Source organism: Cyclopterus lumpus, chromosome 22 (genome assembly GCF_009769545.1).
Source record: "Cyclopterus lumpus isolate fCycLum1 chromosome 22, fCycLum1.pri, whole genome shotgun sequence".
Classification (NCBI taxonomy): domain Eukaryota; kingdom Metazoa; phylum Chordata; class Actinopteri; order Perciformes; family Cyclopteridae; genus Cyclopterus; species Cyclopterus lumpus.
In genome coordinates this window covers 9,451,591-9,471,447 of record NC_046987.1, presented here as the reverse complement: position 1 = coordinate 9,471,447, position 19,857 = coordinate 9,451,591, and the positions used below count along the sequence as shown (strand labels likewise).

At 44.9% G+C, this 19,857-nt stretch overlaps 1 protein-coding gene across 2 annotated transcripts in view; it reads right to left on the bottom strand.

Annotated features, from left to right (window-relative positions):
• Window positions 1-541: 541 nt before the first annotated feature.
• crim1 (cysteine rich transmembrane BMP regulator 1 (chordin-like)) overlaps window positions 542-19,857 on the bottom strand; it is a 41,683-nt gene continuing 22,367 nt past the window's right edge. For both annotated transcript variants that reach the window (XM_034562950.1, XM_034562949.1), the window contains exons 5-15: window positions 17,676-17,855; window positions 15,175-15,378; window positions 14,268-14,396; window positions 13,810-13,963; window positions 9,033-9,154; window positions 7,524-7,742; window positions 6,050-6,265; window positions 4,643-4,864; window positions 3,752-3,874; window positions 3,247-3,425; window positions 542-2,877 (exon numbers count right to left, since the gene is read on the bottom strand). In XM_034562950.1, the coding sequence (XP_034418841.1) occupies window positions 2,683-2,877; window positions 3,247-3,425; window positions 3,752-3,874; window positions 4,643-4,864; window positions 6,050-6,265; window positions 7,524-7,742; window positions 9,033-9,154; window positions 13,810-13,963; window positions 14,268-14,396; window positions 15,175-15,378; window positions 17,676-17,855 (1,943 nt within the window). In that variant the 3' untranslated portion in view covers window positions 542-2,682. The remainder of the gene's footprint in view (window positions 2,878-3,246; window positions 3,426-3,751; window positions 3,875-4,642; window positions 4,865-6,049; window positions 6,266-7,523; window positions 7,743-9,032; window positions 9,155-13,809; window positions 13,964-14,267; window positions 14,397-15,174; window positions 15,379-17,675; window positions 17,856-19,857) is intronic.

The following is a 19,857-nucleotide window of genomic DNA, read 5'->3' as shown; positions in this document are numbered from 1 at the left end:
GTATTGTTCACTGGAGAGAGTAATTGTGAAAATCAAATATCACTACTTCTGCGTAGCCTGAAGGTTACGCGCTTCAGTCGTTGTATTCGAGGCCTGGGAAACTGACCGAAAGGTTTACTTCATTGATCCTTCCGGAGGAGCTTCCTCACCTTGACGTTTAGGAGGAGGCTTTGACAGACAAGTCAAAACAACAGCCCAGTCGGTCTGGGGATTATCCATGTTTCCAGGCCTGGCCTGCATATCTTTGTGTTTTATTAGCCCATCGGATGGATGAGGTGTCCTTGCTCTTCGCAAGCTCTCAACTCTTCAAAGACCTCCCTTGGAAACAAACTACCACCCCTAAACACATCTGCTACTGAGATAAGAGAACAAGGGAAAACGGTTAGATTTAAAACAACTAGAAGAACTCAGATAAAGTCCCATTTGGGGCACAACTCCAGACCAGATGTGCATGAACCCGCAATTGTAAGAGTGAAGCCGAAAACCACTAACGGATACCATCTTGAATGACATCACTGCACTTTGGGGAATTGCGGGCCACTTTGGTTCAAACATTTATTTTTCAAAATAAGTGTAAATGTTACAGTTCATCATCTAGGAAACATATTTACAGGTTTTGCAAGAATAAAATAAATAAGGTTGTAGAGGATATAGCAGATAGAAATGGTAAATAGTCTACAATGTACAGCAGCTTTGGCTACCAAAAGTTCATTTTTCAAAAAAGAAAAACTCAAACTATAGTTTAGTATTAATAAATAAAGCTATGTGAAAAAATAAATAAGGTACTCTTCTGTCCTAATTTAAACTACTTTTTCTTTTTTCTTTTTACAGATAGAAGAAAAAAAGAATCGCGTAAGCTCTTACTGTCGCCTCTTCATTTTAAAGCACATGGTCATGATTCAAACAGACACAAATCTACTGAGTTACTAAAACACTTTGATATAAATTGGTCTCCAACCAATTTTGGCATGGGAGAGGTCTTTGTATTGAGAAATTGGCAATGGATTGAGAACTCTGATCCAAAACCTTTTCCCTATGAAACCCCAGTTTGTTTCGTAATGCTTCTCCGATTCCCTCCTTCCCTGTACTGATCAGATTGGTGCGGAGCCTTTAGCTGCAACAGCGTGTTCACTTGAGTGGTTTAACATCTCTGCGGGCTTAATATGCCGATCAAATCCCTGATTAGGGACTTTATCCCTACAAGAATCCTGCAGGGAGCTCTCTCTCTCAAAAAAAAAAAAGAAAAACCACTGGCTACAAAGAAAAGTGCTACGTCTCTTTAAAAATGCTCTGTAATGTGTACCAGTATGTACAATTACTAGCGAGCTCCCCATACACTCTTCCACTTCACATAATTCATTTGTATATGAAGGGTTGATGAGAACCATCGGTGACGCTGTACAACAATATCTGTTCATCTTAATATTGGGTGACTATATTACTGTTTTTAGATTCCTTGATGGGGGTGAACGGTTATTAAATGAAAACAAGATATGCGTTAAGGCTATAGTATTAAGGCTTTAAAATGAATCAATACTAACCATCTCTAACATTCGGTGTGAACAGTAGCTCTATACACACACACACACACTATATCACATTCCTCATAGGTCCAGCTGAAGCGTCTGGCACCACTCTGCAGTGAATAAAATGACAGTCTTCCTGGATGAACATCACTCCACTTAAACTCTGCACTTTTTGTAATGACAACTAATTCCTTCTGGAAGAGTCTGAGGGGAAAGATGAAGCCTATTGGCTACTGTATGAATACGTTCGTAAAAGAAGGGGTTTGCAGGTTTCATTTTGTAGTATTGGGGAGTTTAGTGAATGGAATGACGGGTCATTTGAAGGTAGAAACAAGGCTATTATTTGGGAAGCGTGTCCTTCCTGAACATTGATGGCGGGAATGTTTAGACTGGCATTTTCACAATGTGTCATTCTGGCCCCACGGAGACACCCATAGTAAAAACGAGAGATGGCCAAGAACAACACTACAACTAGTACAAATACCGTAGAAATATACAAAAACTAAGACGGAAACCACACATTCTAAAGCAGGGGGTTGGATCTGGGGGTCTACATAAAGCCTATTGACTTGATTTTTCTGCTTAACCCAATTTGATCCAACTGGATTATCAGTTCCTTTGGCCTCCCTGCTAATGAGAATGTTTACATCCACAAATCACTGCTGAACTCGTGGGGAGGGCAGCATCCTCTACACCCCTTTTAACTACGGCCCAAACCCCTGTCCTAAAGCTTTTTATGCTCCTCTTATTGCCTAAAAGTTCCAGTTTCAAATGAGGCAATAATAGGCAATAATAATACAATGTTCACAGTCAAATTCTGATTCTTACAGAGGAGCCTCTTAGGCTGCCTCCCTCTCTGTTTTAAAGCAGAGCCGGAGTGGCTTTGTCCTTTTATATGTCCACCCGTCCGTACACCTCCCATTGTCTCGCTCCACCAAAAAAAAGAATATGGACATATATTAAAAGAAACAGAAGTCACATGCTTTGTCTCTTGCAGAGCATCCTCAGATTCACACAGACAGAAGGGTGGGAACAAGGCAGCGAGGATGTGTGCACCGTTGCACTAATCACCATGGATACAGCAGTGAGAGAGAGAGTGGGGAGGTGCCGGAGAGCTCTGATCTGCAGAGTTTCAGCGGCGTTGCTTTGAATTTTTTTAGCGCGCCGTCCAGTTGTTGCCCATGCTCAGCTTGGCCCGGGGGATGGTCATCTTGTCCGCACACGTGGAGCCCATTTCTGGAGAGAAATGGATAATGCCGCAGTCGTTCTTCGCATTCTGAAATTTGTTCTCCTTGGAGGGCTCCATGTAGACCACCGAGTTCTTGTTGACGTGCTTCTTAAGGATCACCGTCTAAGCAGGAAAAGGAGAACGAGCGTCACACCTTGTTGTTAGACTGACGCCACAATTCAATTCGCCGTCGCTGGTTGATGATGAAAGAGTACTAATGTATGTCAGCTCGCACAAGATGGCTTCAGATTTTCTGACTCTACAACCTCATTTCATGGTCGAGTTGAAGACTTAATGATGGACATGACCTTGTTCCAGTTGAAAGTGCAGCCTAATATCAGAAGATGGAAGAGCAAGGAAAACTCCCTGTGGTCCATCCTCAGATTAACACTGTCCATGATATTTATATGAGGCAGTCTGTCCAATTTATCAGAATTTCAAGCCTTCAAAAACAACAAACTGATTTATATAATTTATGGATTAACTTCTCACCTTCTTGGGTGCACTGTAGCAGGACATCTGCACCCACTTCTTTTTCTTGTTGATGAGTAACGCCACGGCGAGAAAGATGATGATGGCCAAGAGGAGACCTGCCAGGATCCAGGCGGCTGATTGGTAGATGACGGCCATCTCCGTTTGGCTGGGGTAATTCTCACCCAAACCTGGCTCATCTGTGGGACACAGGACAACACTGACATCAGATATCAGTCCCACAAAAAGCCTTTTCATGATGGTACCCACCCCATTTACAAAAATCTAAAAACAGTGTATTCCTTGTGTCTCAAGAGAAACCCCATTTAGCCAGTGCCCCTTAATCTGTGTTTAAATCAGTTAGATTAACGTTCACTCATTTAACAAGGAATCCCAAACACTCTTTACAAGGATACACATTGCAGGGAGAGTTCACACAATGACTAGGATGGTGTTACCACTATCACTATGTATTGAAGGGGAACAGGGAGAAGAGTGAGTGTGGAGGGATTCAGTGAGCAGGTACCTGTATCAGCAATGATGGGCGGTACAGTGACAGTGGTGATCCACACCGCACTCTTCACTGTCATAGTGGCCGTTGTCTTGGGGGCTTTGGTAGACACCATCACCGGCACTGACGTCGTAATTTCTGTTCAGACGGGGGTGAGATCTGTTACCAATACCATTTCAGATATCAACATTTCCAACTGAGTTTGTGTATGAACCTGGTGTCTCTGTTGATAAGCCGTGTTTACAGGCACTGTGCCCTTAACTTCCACTGTACAGCTTTGTAAAGGCATTACGTCACAAGCTCCGTTGTCCACAGGGCAAATAACAAAAACAAAGGCCAGAAAACGGCAAAATATCAGGGTGAACAATGGGAGCCTATGCTGAGGTTTTCCTCTATAGGAAAAGCTGACATGGAGCTTTGCCTTCCTGTGCCGCCACAGAGAGAGCGGTGCGGGCCGATTCAGCCGGGGACAGGAAACACGTGTGAATGTGCGGATGCTTGAGGAATGTTTTCGCTCCGAGTGGACCGTGTGTGTGTGTCACATGGAATGTTGTTGCGAATGATGGGTGTTTGCCCATGTAGCGCCAGAGTGGCTGTGTCTAACGAGCAAGCACATACACAGTCAGTCTGGAAGTTGGCATTCCCTCAGTTACGCCCTCTTTTTTGACATGTAGCGTTATGAATTTTAACTTTCCCAGCAACAGGCCTGTGCCTTGTTCCAGTTGCGACCGCAGTTTTGCTCAACTTTGGCAGTGACTTGTTCTCAGTTTGTGGAAGTGTTACATAAACTACATATTGAAATGTATAAACTCAAAGTTGAGTTTATTTTTTATGTAATAGGAAAAGACTTCTTTTTTTACTTATAAAGGCCACTTTCTCTTTAAAGAGACGCACCTCCATACTCACCGAGACAGTGTGGGCAGCACTGGCCCTTACGTAAGACGGGCACCCTGCAGCTGGCAGCCGGACAGCGCTGAGAGAAACACTGAATGGTGCCGTTGTTGCAGGTGCAGCTGGTGCAGGCGTTGGCCTTCCAGGAATCCCCAGACAGCAGCACGTCTCCATCGCTGGTGATGCAGTACTCCTGCTGGCTGTTGTTCACTGGCAGCAAGGGGCTCAGCGTCTCCTCTGTGGTTGCACACAGGTATAACACGGGTTAATAAGGAAAATACACAAAGGTTAAGGGTTGTGCGCTACGTTGTGTTCCAGCCTATTTCCTCACTTAGTAAGAGTTGGCAATGTAAGGTTATAGCCTAAGTTTAGCTGGTGGAGAATTGCCATTTTCGAGTGATATATATATATATATATATATATATATATATATATATATATATATATATATATATATATATATATATATATAGTAGCTGCTTCTTTAGTGGCCTGCTTCAACATGACTCTTGCACTTATTGCAGCTGTATGACAATGTCAATCCACTAAGGTTATTGAGGCTTTAGAGTTTGAGAAAAGATGCTTTACTGTACGCTAAACACGAATACAAGTCACTCCATGTGGCAGAAGTCGTCTCAATCGAAGGCCTTACCTCTCCCTCTCATCAGACCTCCGCGGCCCTGAGAGCTATGGCCTTCTAATGACCAAAGACCTTTAGTTAGCGTGTACACACTGCACTACCCTACTGTATACATACATCACAGGGCCTGTCAGTGAGATGTGTATTATTCCCACATTCCTGGTGACCAGGCCCATACATATATCAAAGGCTGGCCTCTGACAATCTGCTTTTGTAAAGGGAGATGCCGGGAGATAAGGCGGGCCGGCATTCTCAAGGAGCAGCTCTCAGGCGCAGTCATGCATTGCTGATTTGTGGGCCTCATGCTCGGGAGTACTTGGGATATGTTGATTCTAAGTGTATGAGAAGAGGCTTGAGTGTTTGGGTACAGTTGTAAATAAAATATGTATGTGGGTTTTGCTTCTCGCCAAGACGTTTATGTCAAAGTTTATTCCCATAACCGGAGGAATATTCAGTGATATCATTCTCGCCCTTCCAGCTATAAGAGAGTTGGATGAACCTCCGGTGTGGGACCACTGGGGGAAAGTAGTCCACGTATGCTGCTGCCGCCCTGGAGAAGCTCTATGTACATCCAACCGGTCTTGGCTGGTTTCTTTATGAGACTGTGTGCCTGACATTAAACTGCTCGACAGAGTGCAACATGCAAGACTTTCCATGCTGACATGCTGATAGCACATCTAAAACAGATTTATATGTCCCCACCCACTACCCCTACCTGTGAAGCCCACTGAGTTTTTTATCTGAAGTTACCACTGCTTTCCAGTCGCCCTTTCTTCTGTTACCTGGGCATGCGTGGCAACAGGTGTCCTTGTTCCGGATCGGTGTCTGGCAGAGAGCCGGGGGACACACTTCGGTGTCGCACAGCACACGTCCTTTCCTGCAGGTGCACCGTGTGCACTCGTCCAGGTTCCAGGTTTCCCCCTCCACATACAATTCCCCCCCAGGTGCTCTGCACACCACCATGTCCATCCCCTCTAGCTGACCGCTGCCTGACTCATCTACAGTAGAATGGGGAGGGAGGGAAAGAAAGGAAACAGTCATGTTTGTGACATATCAAATTCCCATTTTAGTCCGTGCCAAACAAAAATTATTCCTAACAATAGCTCCTACACGATGAAGTTAAGAGAGAGCAAAGTCATAGGTTATTAGAATAAAGATGCATTGGAAACCACTAGCCATTAAAAAGAAGCCTCGAGCAGTTAGAGTGGTGTCCAAGATGATTTTCTTTGACACTGGTTTAGTTGAAAACATCTCTGTCCAGCAGAGTAGCAGACATCTGCAAAGACTTAGCCTGTTGTCCCCTGACTGCAAATTGTGTGTAGCTCCTGAAAGTTGTAGACATTCTTTCACTCCTAAATATTTGAACAGCCAACTGAGTCACTCCTCCATAAATATCCCGCATGAGTTGGAGGGTTGTGGATAAAACTAAAAAAAAGTCTGGGTGTGGATCAGTGTGACTTCCATTTTTAGAGGAACAGACATATACTGTGTGTTAGAGCGTTTAGGTAGCCAGCAAGTCTAAGGCCTAAAAGCTAAGGATCCAAAGCTCTCTATTGAGTGAGCTGATAGAGGACTGTATACTTTGTATTGGCAGATGTTTGAATGTGGATGCGTGCGTGGCAAGCAGGCATGTGTATTAATTCCAACTAACACATTTAAAAGAATAGGCACTCTAGCGCACAATAGCGCAGACCTCCCCCAAGGCCAAGCACTATCTGGCAATGCTAACGAAAGTTAAACATAATCTGTGTATCCGCCCTGTGATTCAGAATCACTTCAAAGTGTATGAGTTATTCCTTGGGAATCTGGCTATTGGGCCTGTTGCTTTTCTGTAGTCATACTGACAAACAGGAAAACAAACCAAACCGAGAACATAACCTCCTTAGCGGGGATAAAAAAAAAGGGTTAAAATATTCTATTTCGACACATGGAGCGGTAATCTTGATGTCAACGGCTTCATGAGAATGACCCAAAAAAAACAGTCAAATTTCCCAAATGAAGGATTAATCAGATTGGTTACAACTTTTGTAGTTTTGGCCATCATTTTTATTGGGAGTTTGTTTGAAGCCGTGTGACTGTGTTACGTTTCTTCTTCTGAGCGATGTCGCCACGTTCCCAGATCACGGCAATTAACTTCATGACAATAATTACCAGGTTACCAACAGGAATAACGGCCCAAACTACAACTACTGGTTGCAATTTAAAACCTGGTCTAAAATAAAGTCACATTGGAGTTTTTGAGTTGCAGAGACTTACCCTCACAGGTAGGACAACACTGGTCAGGCCTCACAACTGGATGAGAACAGCTGGGCACGGGGCAGGATATGAGCACACACATCTCCCGTCCGGAGTGGCAGTAGCAGTCACGACAACCGTCATGCCAACCGTCACCTTCCTCGTAGCGTTGCCCATTGGAGGTGAGGCAATAGCTGGGAATCGGGGCAGGAGCAGTGGTGCTTGGGACGTGGCCACTTTCTGAAGACACACACATGAACGGTTCAGACATTACTAGGGTGGCTGAGGACTTGTGGAACAGCTGTGCGAAACTTCAAAAGACAACATAGCCTGCTAAGGTGTCCTATAATGTGCCAGTAGTATTGTCGTATGTCCAATATCATTAGAGGCTGAAGTGGTTATGGTTCCATACACCAGAACAAGCTTGAAACGGGTATATGTGATCTTCTTTTAGTGCGTACTTATGTCACAATGATCCATTTTTAATCCAGCCACAAATTAAGCTTGATACTTTCCCCAAAATGTTTGTCAACTGACTGAAACTAATAGGTTGTAGCTGAGGGACACATAGGGGCCCGGCAACTGGCAACAGCATGTGTTAAACTCTGCATGGCTCTCAAAGTTGGTAGGAATCCACTGGGATCTGGAACAAACACAGTGAACTGAACGATGTTGCAGAGTCCGAGCAGATGTTTCTTGTCTAAAAAACACACACGAAAAAAAAAAAACATGCTTCCAGAAAAAGTTTCCTATCCCTAAATATTTTAACAGCCCTGAGAGAGAGACTGGTACAAGAGATTTAAACATCAGGTAAACAGCAGTTTATTGGTGTTAGTCTGTGTGGTGTCCTTCTATTTGTGGAGATGAGGTGCCCGCTGCACTGATCCACTCACCATAGGAAAACCTCAAGTTTATTTGAAGCTGAAATATTTATAATGCAGCTAAACTGGCAAAATAAACGCATCGCTTAAAATGTGGCACAGCACAAATATGGCGCTTGCAAACTTGTTTTACAGTTAGGGGGAGAGGAATCTAATTAGAGTTGCACACACAGCGCTGGATAAAGCTAAACACCAACAAGAACTAAAACAAGCACACATAAAAATCTCCTCAGAAGAGCACCAGAAGGTCACAGGAATTCAAAGCTGCAGTTTAGTGGCAGGAAATCAACTTGCCTATCTCAGTCCAGCCTAACACCCCGTACACTGCTACAGTCGAGAACATGTGTTGAAACCAGAGTTGCGTATCAGAATATATATCACTCGTAAGATGTAGCTATGATCAATTGAAAGTAGGGGTGATGTATTGATATATCGGTTCGGGAAGTCTCCCGTTTTGATACTGATTTGTTAATGGATGAGGGAAATTTTTGGCCCAAGACTGGTGACCATGGGATGGTCAATATTTCCAAACCAACACGGTTCATCCTCTGAGGACCATGAATATCCACAGTAAGCAAAATCGCTCAATCCCAATACCTTGTGAAAGCAATCATCCCCAAACCATTGTCACATTATTGCAGTCAGTTACCTTTACACATGCAGATGGAGCAGCCCTTCCTATTCTGTCTATAGCCGTCGCTGCAGTGCTTGTCACAGGTGAAGGGAGGACACTTGATACAGCGGCACATCTCACAGCCATGCTTGTTCCTCCTGTAGGGCAACAAATGATGAAGCAAACACATTAAAAACTACGCTACTTGAAGCACATGTCGGGAAGTAAAAGCAAAACAGACTGCCGTCGGTGCAGCTTGAATAGTATAAAACTGTCTTCACATTGAGGATATCTCCGAGGTGAACAGAGATCTGGGGAGCAACGTGGTGTTGTGATTGAGGGAAACCCAGATGCTCAAGTCTGGTATAATCAACATCTGGACCGGCTTTCTCCTCTCTATATTAGCCGCCTTTGAAGAAGGCCTAATAAAAAGGCCAACACGTGACATCCCTGTGGTTTGCACATCATACCAACCCAACGACTCTGAAAGGAGCAATCTAAAGCCAATTCAGATGCTTTCAATTCCCTCTGTTGCCATCCTTATTGCTCCAAGAGCCTTGGGCGGACATATAGGAGCCCCTAACAGCAGCGGTCAGACAAGAGCTGATGTGTGTGTGTTGATGGGGCAGTAAAAGAGAAGGACAGAAAGAGAGGGAGAGATAGGTCCTTCGGGTGCTCTGGTAGAAGCTGTTGTCTTGTAAATTAAGTGCAAATTTAACTAAACTGACCAGAAATTAATCTTGAGTCAAGTTGTTGGACCAAAGCACAGAGGGATATATCTTCACATCGGAGCATTAGGAAGTACAGAAGCTTCAGAGGGAATCAGGCCATTTGGATACAATTATAATCCTTATAAAACATGCATGAACTGCAGGTTGATAGATTGTGGAAAAGCCCCAGGTGAAAGAATGACCTGTATGGTCTCTCGGCCTGGCCACCTTCTCTATGCCTCCCAGTCTCATTCAGCTTCTCTCGCCCAGCTAGCCTCCTTCCCTCCATCGAGGTAAGTGATGATACCTGTTTTATGAAGCAGTGGCCTCACTAGGACTGGGTAATGACTCTATTAATCTTAATCTGCCAGGGCAGCATAAATAAAAGAAGCCCTCGAACCCGTGGACAGTGCTGCGTCCCATAAAGAGGGCCGAGCATCTCAGGCTCAGCAAACAGTGGACCCCATATATGCTGAAACAGCAATAGCAGCCATTGAAACAACACTGCGAGGGCTCGGCCAGTGCCTCACTGTACAAATACAGAGACAGAGAGTGCTTGCGACCTTAAAGCAAGGCTTTGTTTAAAGATGGTGTGTGGAATGCTAAGCAGCGCTTTGGGCTCCAGGGGGACGGGGAGGCTCTGGGGGCCCCGGGGCCCTGGCACTGCTGGCTCGGCACAATTTCCAGTGTGCAGCGACTGTGATGACCAGAAGAATGCCAATCATGACCCGAGCGGTCACAGTGATGATTTCTTTGAGCTATGATGGACGTAAAACACAACTTCAGCCGTAGAAACTGCACTGATAATGTTCTTCATCTGCACCGCTGACGCAAGAGCAGTGTTCAGTACGTGGCTGCACACAGTTTACACTCATCCGGTTTTGAAAGCCTGCACCTTCAGTTTTGGATATGTAGGGTTCGGGGTACAAGTACACACAGGGTCATCAATACCACCAATATCAACACAGAGATCCTTTGTGCCTTTTGTTTCTTTGTGGTGGCTGCATGCAGAGGTCCTCTGTGAGAAGACAGATTTGCATTGTCAGGCTGACAAGCTCTGAGAGGATTTTAGACTTCTGAGGTTAGGCCTAAACAGCTGCTTATTAAAGATGAAGCCACGACTTCCTGCTCTTCTTTTCCCCACAGGGTCCCCCTCATCCTCTCCTCTGGTATCCCACACAGACATATCGGGCCCATCTCAAGCCTTGGCTCCGCAGAGCACGCTGGAGATGATGCGTTTTTGATCGTTGTTTTGAGACGGCACGATGATTTATGAAATGAGAGTGGTGCCTGGAGACTGAGCTTCCCGGTAGAGAGCACTTCCAGATGTTTTTATTGGGTAAAATGGGATTCGGAGGAGATGAGTTGCAAGGGGCTGAGAGGCTGGTGAGGACCTCACAGTAAATAACTTACACACAAACATGCACACAGATTTAGAGACCTAGGATTTACCACAAAGCTAGGCCCTTTGATCTGGGCATCACTTCATAATATGAGTATTGAACTTCCAATCCAACTATAGTTGAATACAGGAGGTTAATGGAATTTCTGAAAACTTAAACATTTCGAAACAAAGATTTTAAGGGTATTTTGCATTGTACATTATGAAACTAATCACCTCTCACCAACCTAACATAATGTCCAAACAAATTATATGAACTTTCGTTACTGTAACAAAGTCGTTTTTTGTGTACTTTTACAAGTGATGAGCAGTTCCTATTCATCTGAAGTATTGTACTTTGCTACATTTCAAGTCTGCTAACATGCTAAATGCTAAATGCTAACATCCTTCAGCGGTGACTTCTGTGTTCACGGAGGAACTTTGACCTTCAGGGAGTCGTGTGACGACTCTCTGCTGTTTGAGACTGTTGATGCCTGATGTGACGGGAGAGAATCATTCATCTCAAACGGGTTGAATCTGAGGAGCTCAGTGGGACCAGAGAGGCCGAGTGGACTGGTTATACTGGGACAGAAGCCGATTAGACTGGTTATACTGGGACAGAGAGGCTGAGTGGACTGGTTATACTGGGACAGAGAGGCTGAGTGGACTGGTTATACTGTGACAGAGAGGCTGAGTGGACTGGTTATACTGGGACAGAGAGGCTGAGTGGACTGGTTATACTGGGACAGAGAGGCTGAGTGGACTGGTTATACTGGGACAGAGAGGCTGAGTGGACTGGTTATACTGGGACAGAGACGCCGAGTGGACTGGTTATTCTGGGACAGAGAGGCCGAGTGGACTGGTTATTCTGGGACAGAGAGCCCAAGTGGACTGGTTATTCTGGCACAGAGAGGCTGAGTGGACTGGTTATACTGGGACAGAGAGGCCGAGTGGACTGGTTATACTAGGACAGAGAGGCCGAGTGGACTGGTTATACTGGGACAGAAGCCGATTGGACTGGTTATACTGGCACAGAGAGGCAGAGTGGACTGGTTATATTGGGACAGAGAGGCCGAGTGGACTGGTTATTCTGGGACAGAGAGGCCGAGTGGACTGGTTATACTGGGACAGAGAGGCCGAGTGGACTGGTTATTCTGGGACAGAGAGGCCGAGTGGACTGGTTATACTGGGACAGAGAGGCCGAGTGGACTGGTTATACTGGGACAGAGAGGCCGAGTGGACTGGTTATTATGGGACAGAGAGGCTGAGTGGACTGGTTATACTGGGACAGAGAGGCCGAGTGGACTGGTTATTCTGGGACAGAGAGGCCGAGTGGACTGGTTATACTGGGACAGAGAGGCCGAGTGGACTGGTTATTATGGGACAGAGAGGCTGAGTGGACTGGTTATACTGGGACAGAGAGGCTGAGTGGACTGGTTATACTGGGACAGAGACGCCGAGTGGACTGGTTATTCTGGGACAGAGAGGCCGAGTGGACTGGTTATTCTGGCACAGAGAGGCCGAGTGGACTGGTTATACTGGGACAGAAGCCGATTGGACTGGTTATACTGGGACAGAGAGGCTGAGTGGACTGGTTATACTGGGACAGAAGCCGATTGGACTGGTTATACTGGCACAGAGAGGCAGAGTGGACTGGTTATATTGGGACAGAGAGGCCGAGTGGACTGGTTATTCTGGGACAGAGAGGCCGAGTGGACTGGTTATACTGGGACAGAGAGGCCGAGTGGACTGGTTATTCTGGGACAGAGAGGCCGAGTGGACTGGTTATACTGGGACAGAGAGGCCGAGTGGACTGGTTATACTGGGACAGAGAGGCCGAGTGGACTGGTTATTATGGGACAGAGAGGCTGAGTGGACTGGTTATACTGGGACAGAGAGGCCGAGTGGACTGGTTATTCTGGGACAGAGAGGCCGAGTGGACTGGTTATACTGGGACAGAGAGGCCGAGTGGACTGGTTATTATGGGACAGAGAGGCTGAGTGGACTGGTTATACTGGGACAGAGAGGCTGAGTGGACTGGTTATACTGGGACAGAGACGCCGAGTGGACTGGTTATTCTGGGACAGAGAGGCCGAGTGGACTGGTTATTCTGGCACAGAGAGGCCGAGTGGACTGGTTATACTGGGACAGAAGCCGATTGGACTGGTTATACTGGGACAGAGAGGCTGAGTGGACTGGTTATACTGGGACAGAAGCCGATTGGACTGGTTATACTGGCACAGAGAGGCAGAGTGGACTGGTTATACTGGGACAGAGAGGCAGAGTGGACTGGTTATACTGGGACAGAGAGGCCGAGTGGACTGGTTATACTGGAACAGAGAGGCCGAGTGGACTGGTTATACTGGGACAGAGAGGCCGAGTGGACTGGTTATACTGGGACAGAGCGGCCGAGTGAACTGGTTATACTGGGACAGAGCGGCCAAGTGGACTGGTTATACTGGGACAGAGTGGCCGAGTGGACTGGTTATAGTACACTTTGAGAATGAACAAGGCACTGCTGTGTCCACAGCTCAGCTTATTTAATACCTTATTATTATTCATCAGTTCTATTCACAGACTGCAGACTGTCGGTTTGGATTGAGTGGGTCTGATGGCTTTGCCCTTGTGTATACGTTTATAAGTTGCCTTTAAACATGCTAAAAACATGGATGACAGATCGTGAGAGAAAGGAGAAACCCTCAGGGTCACAGGGCGCACTTACACATATCCATAGGGGCAGGTCTTGGTGCAGGTCAAGGGTCGGCACTTGGGCACGGGAATGCTGCATTCACACACCTCACAGCCAAAATCATCCGTCTTGTATTCCATTGGGCATTGGAGGGAACAGTATTTTCCCAGGTCAGGGCAGGAGTCATCTGAAAGAGTTGAGAGAGAGGTCATCTGACCAGGGGCACAATAATCCATCAAAGGCAAAGGCATAAGTGTCAATGGGGCTCCTCATGGGAACATTCCTGTGACAGAGAACCAAATATGAACATATCGTCTTTGTTGCTGTGGTTGTCAACTTGTGTTGGTATCAGCATGACGGGTAACTACTGTATGTCCACCATTATGATATAAGAAGCAGCATGTCAGAAGAGACCCATGCTTTTGCAAGTCAGTCTTTGGGTCAGTCTTTAACCCTTTAAGTTCAACGTAAAGCGAGGAAAGTGAACTTACTGTTGAGGCACTGGCAGAGCAGACATCCATTTGTGTCTTGTTGGAAGCCGTAGGGGCAATCATTCCCTGACAAGGAGCAGTTTTCCAGGGGAGGGCATAGCAGGGGGCTAACTGTTTCGTAAGAAGGCTCTAGGGAACACAAGAGATGATGGAGGGTAAGAACTTTGCATGAGTGCAACATTATACAAAGAACAAGCTGTGATTTATTTTATGACTTTCTCTCTGTTTTCTTTATATATTTGTATGCTCGGATCCCCTCAGGTGTTCTTCTTCATCGATGCTTTTTGTGCCAACTGTAATAGCTACGTATTTACACTGCTCTTATTTTGGACTAAACAGTGATTACAGATAAATGTAGAGCAATTACACCAGGGTGGGTCGCACTGTTGGAGGGTTACATCTTTCCGTCTTATTGCTTGGAACTGTCTCCCATTAATAAGTTGAATGTGTTTTAAAAAAGCATGCTTGAGCTCGAGGACTACCGGTGAAGACAAGCAAGTGTCCCCGTGGTATGAAGTTAGACAGCCCAGTGCTCTTGAATCAAGTGAGGACAGTTTGAAATGCATCGCACCGTAGCTATTCCCGTCAAATGTTGGTTGCCACGTTCAGTGTGGGAGGATCCACTTCAATTATGCAGCCCACTGCGTTAAAAGCGCGGCACAGGCTCACACACACAGGTGGGTCTCATTTTGGCGGGCAAGGGTAATAAAGGAACACAAAGAACCCTGCAGCTTGAAGAATGTTCTGTGGCCTCCTCTTTAATGAGCCCATGCCGACACGGCCTCTGTAGCAAAGCTGCGGGGCCACAGGAGCCTCCGACATGTGGTATGTGGGCTAACGTGTACCTCATAGCTATGAGCTGTGCATTAAATATGATTAATATGAAAAGGTCAACACAACTCTTTACCTTCGCAGAAGGGACAGCACTCTCCGGGGATCTTGACAGGGTATTGACAGCTCTGTTTGCAGGCCATGGCCGTGCAGTGTGGTTCTCCATCCACACACTGGCAGAAGGTGCAGTCGTCCTCTTTCCACTGCTCCTCGTGGGCCCGCAGCTTGTTATTCACCCAGCAACTGGCCTTCGTGCTGTCCATCGACAGTAACTCCACATCTGAGAGGACAGAAAGACACATTGCGGGTTGGGATATCTATACATATATATGGCGATATCGTGAAATGAGACTGGATATCGTCTTAGATTTTGGATTTCTTAATAAGTGTTGTCGTTTCCTGGTTTAGAAGGCCGCGTTACAGTAAAATTATTTGACCTTCTGAGTTTACCGGAATGTTCTAGCTGTTCTGTCATTTGCCTTTACCCACTTAGTCATTATATCCACATTACTGATGAATATTTATTAAAAATCCCATTGTGCAAACATTTAGTAAAAGCACCAATGGTCCCCCTTCAGTATCGTCATTAGGTCTTTGGTCTAAAATATTGTGATACTTAAAAAAATAGGAGAGGAATTCTCTGATTTTCAGCAAAGTCATGTATAGTCCAATGTACCGTGTGCTACATCCTCTACTGTAATTTAATTAACAGGAGACTGAAAGAAGCAGGATACTCCATAACAAGATATGGAAACTGGCTTGTCACCAAGAGCTGTTGAATTTAGATATTTAATCTACATTTACAAGTGGAAAGAGGCCCCTGGCTTTGAGAAAACATACATAGGGATTCAAGTTGAAATAAGACATGTTTTAGGGTATTGCCACGTCGTCCTGAGAGAGATTTGATCATTGTGGAAACATAAAGGGTGATGACATTGCTGGTCCCCACAGTGTCCGCTCACCTTTTGACTGAAAGCTTGAACTCATCCATGTGACTTTCAGCCGTGACCCTTGAGGTTGAAGGTGTTTGATAGTTTTTGGTCCGGAGCAAAAGAAAGCACTTTGTACTGAGAGCTAAATTAGTTTGGCACAGTTTCAAAGCCAGTCTGTGAGGCCATTGTGCTCAGCTTGAGGTGGTGTATAATGCCTGAGCCTGACTGTGGAAGCCTTTTTTTCCATTTACTATAAACAGTTTTAATTGTTTTTGTTACACTGTTTATTTTAAAAGTAGGTTTCAGCATTTCTTTTCTGTGTGTCAGTGTGAAACCAAAGCGTGTTCATATATCTGTGTGTTTATGAGTTTGGTGCGGCTTACTAAATATGTGTCAGAGGGAGAAAGGGTGCTGTGTATTGTGCCCAGGGGGTCCTATTTGCCCTATCTGATCCCAGCTGAGTTTTGGCTGCTGAAGTTCCTTCCATCTGGCAGTGATTAACCTCGTCGGGATCCATTTTTATTTATCGGCGCTGTGCTATGACCCTTATTTTGAAACTTTAAAGGGTTGCTTCAGGATTTTAGCATTTCACTTCCATGAAGCTGGGGGATGCATGAGAAAAATATTTTTTTTAAAGAGTGTTGGATATTGTTATTTTTTGTGTGCCCATTACTGGTACAGGTCCAAAAACATTCACATACCATTTTAAGGTCTACTCATAACAAAAAATATCTGTCTTTTAAGATAACAAATACTGCACTATGTTAACAAGCTAAGCACAAACTCTTTCTGTCTGATGTTAAGTTCGCCTTTTTGCCCAGAACAGCTGTCTGCTCCTGTAAAAACAATAAACTGAAGATGTTTAAGTGTCCAGTGATGATTCTCGATGGGTTTATGGTATTTCAAATAGTCCTTTAATCTCCTGTAAGAAATATTGATTAGTTCATTTCAACCAGGTGTACATCTCTTAATCTAGAGAACCAAGCAGTAAGTAAGATGAGCTTTCCATGAGTAGAAGATGAAAGCATTCAATATCGATCTATATGCATGTACATATTCCAGGTGTAGCTCCAACACTGCCCGAACATAATCTCGTCTGCCAGAGGCTACAACTGGCTACCATCTCCATCCACTGACTTCTGGCAGACTGTAATGTGGTTGCCATGTGCGCTGCAAGCCCGTTTTTAACAAGTGCGCATATCAGACCCCCTTACCTGGCTTTGAACACATGTGTTTTGTGATTGGATACCCCCCATTAAGCCAGAACCAGATATTACAAAGCCAAGCTGTACACTCTGAAAGAGAGTTTTTATGTTCTTTAGTCTCCCCAGTGGAAATGAATCCCTGGTTGGCTCTTTAGTGTGCGTCTTGTTTGCCAGGTATGTTAACAACTGTGGAAACTGGTTATATGAGGAAGCCATTAAACTAGGGTCACTGGATGTAGGTGTTGGGCATGTTGAATGTTGATATCCCCTCTACCGGCACCACCTTTCCACTCTGCCAGCTGGCCACACATGCTCTCTCGTCTATTCCACATCCTCCGTAGCGTAAACCTCAGAATATCACAATTTCAATATTGTAACGTTTTGCAAAGTGAAGAATTAAGTTGACACATTTTAACAAATAAAAATGTATATGTGTGTACCTATGCAGACAGGGCAGCACTCGCCCTCAGGAATGTAGAAGTTTTCACAGTCCAGCTCAGCGCACTCTGCTTTGGAGCAGAAGGAGATTCCTCCCCGGCACTGACACAGCCAGCAGGGGTCCATGCGGTACACCTGTCCCTCAGAAAACTCCTTCCCATTGTGGACACACTTGGGAGAGACTGAGGAGAAGAACATGGAAAAGAGGAATCAGACAGCTGCTGACAGCCTTTAACTGAGAACCACGTGGGTGTGTTAATGTATAACACCGTTTACCCTGTCACGTTTTTGGTGTACATTGTGTACATTGTGCATTTGTACACTTGTGGAAAGATTAACTCAATGATTTTCTCCTCATGACTATATATCAGAAAATTGCAGTTTGGAATCACAAATGTCAAGCTTGATTAGTGAGAGACTATCACAACTGTATACAATCAATTAAAAATGCATAAACACATCCATTCCTTTTCTGCTATTGATGGAAGTGTTTATTTTAACCAAACGGTGCTGACGCAGACACTGATGGCTTAAGCCTGTGGGGTGGAATGGCATTTATCAGACAATGAAGCAAGCCAAGTCCATGAGGAGGAATTTATCTAGTCTTGAAAAGGCAGCGAACTCTTGCAGTGACGAGTAAAAGAAAACAGTAGTGGGTCTGAGGCTTTGGCAGAATCTGGGCTCTGTGTGCTGGTGGCATGTGGAGGGAATCAATGATCTGACCTGCCTTTCGCAAAAGCATCCAAGCACTTAGAACCTCTTTCTGCTGTGTTCCCTCTACTGTGAAATAAAATGAGCTTAGTTATAGCACTGTTGGAAAACCAAGGTCTGGTCTTGTTTACAAACAGGCCCAGTAAAGACCAGAATGTGTCCAGGAAAACTTGATTGGACACTTGGCCTTTAAAGGCTGAATCTGTACATAAATATCTGTACGCAAATTATTAAGTTGCAATTGCCACATAATTAAAATGACACAGTTAATTATTCAAAGCAAATGGTGGTAGTTGTGTCACCAAAAGTAGCAGGAAGATCACAGCATGACAACTCAACGGTAATACTAGATTACATAGTCAAATGAGCCGGTTTAGGTGACTCAACATTCTAAGATCTTGACAAACCACACGGCAACTTTTCATCAAATCCTCTCCAACATTAGGGGAGTGTGGCAATGTGGTTATGTAAGAACGTCTCCAGACTAGTTAGGAGAATAAATGCATTGCACAGATGCAGGCAGATGTGGGGCCAGCAGTTTCTATTAATGAGAGGCAGAGGCTAGGGTGGCATCTGTACTCCATACCTTTAAATGCAGACAACTCCCGACATAAGCACTGCACTCTGATTCAAAGCAGGTGGGCCAACTAAGTTTAACGTAGAGCTGGGACAATTTGTTGATCATTTATTCTCTTTCTTTCTGTTCCATTCTTTTTGCCTTTTCCTCTTTCTCTCTCAGTATTCCCGCAGTCCTGCTTTGCGTGCAGACGTACAGCAAAGTTTTTTAACGCTCACAGAAGCAAGAGGGGATGCTCACATGTGATTTCCGCAGTGTTTGTTAATGGTAATCCCTAAAACAACTTGCGGCACAGAGTCTAAATTCCAGTCATGCTTTGTGATGTCCAGTATTCTCTAAATTGAGTAGAGGATTGGATATGGAGATGGTTTGGCCATAAAACATTGACCCTAAGCTTGTCTACATCATTCATAACTGACACAGACAAATGAAGCAAAACCACAGTGGGAAACATGACTTTTCCCAGAGAAGAATGAAAAAAGAATAAAATCTATATCTTTTGATCGGCTATGAATATCAAATGACAATGTAGAAATACAAGTTTAGCTGATGTCACAACAATCACTCATCAATGTCAAATGGACAAAGTTGTTGCGTGTTCACAACAAACTCAAGCTGAGCCCCCTGTGAACCCGAGTGCGGTGATCTCAGCCTTATTGCTCAACACTGGCGTAAATCTCAAAAGAACATGTGCAGTCCTGAACCTCCAGGGATTACTACAGGGGACATATGCAGAATATTTGCCAGCTAAGTGTTGATAAACAGCAGGCAATGGCTAAACATAACCAAACAGGATCATCTGTAACATCAGATGACCTCAGGTCAGGACGGTGCTGCCAGGTTTGGTCTGCCACTCAGATACAGCCACTCTCCAGCCAACAGTGGAAAGAGACTAT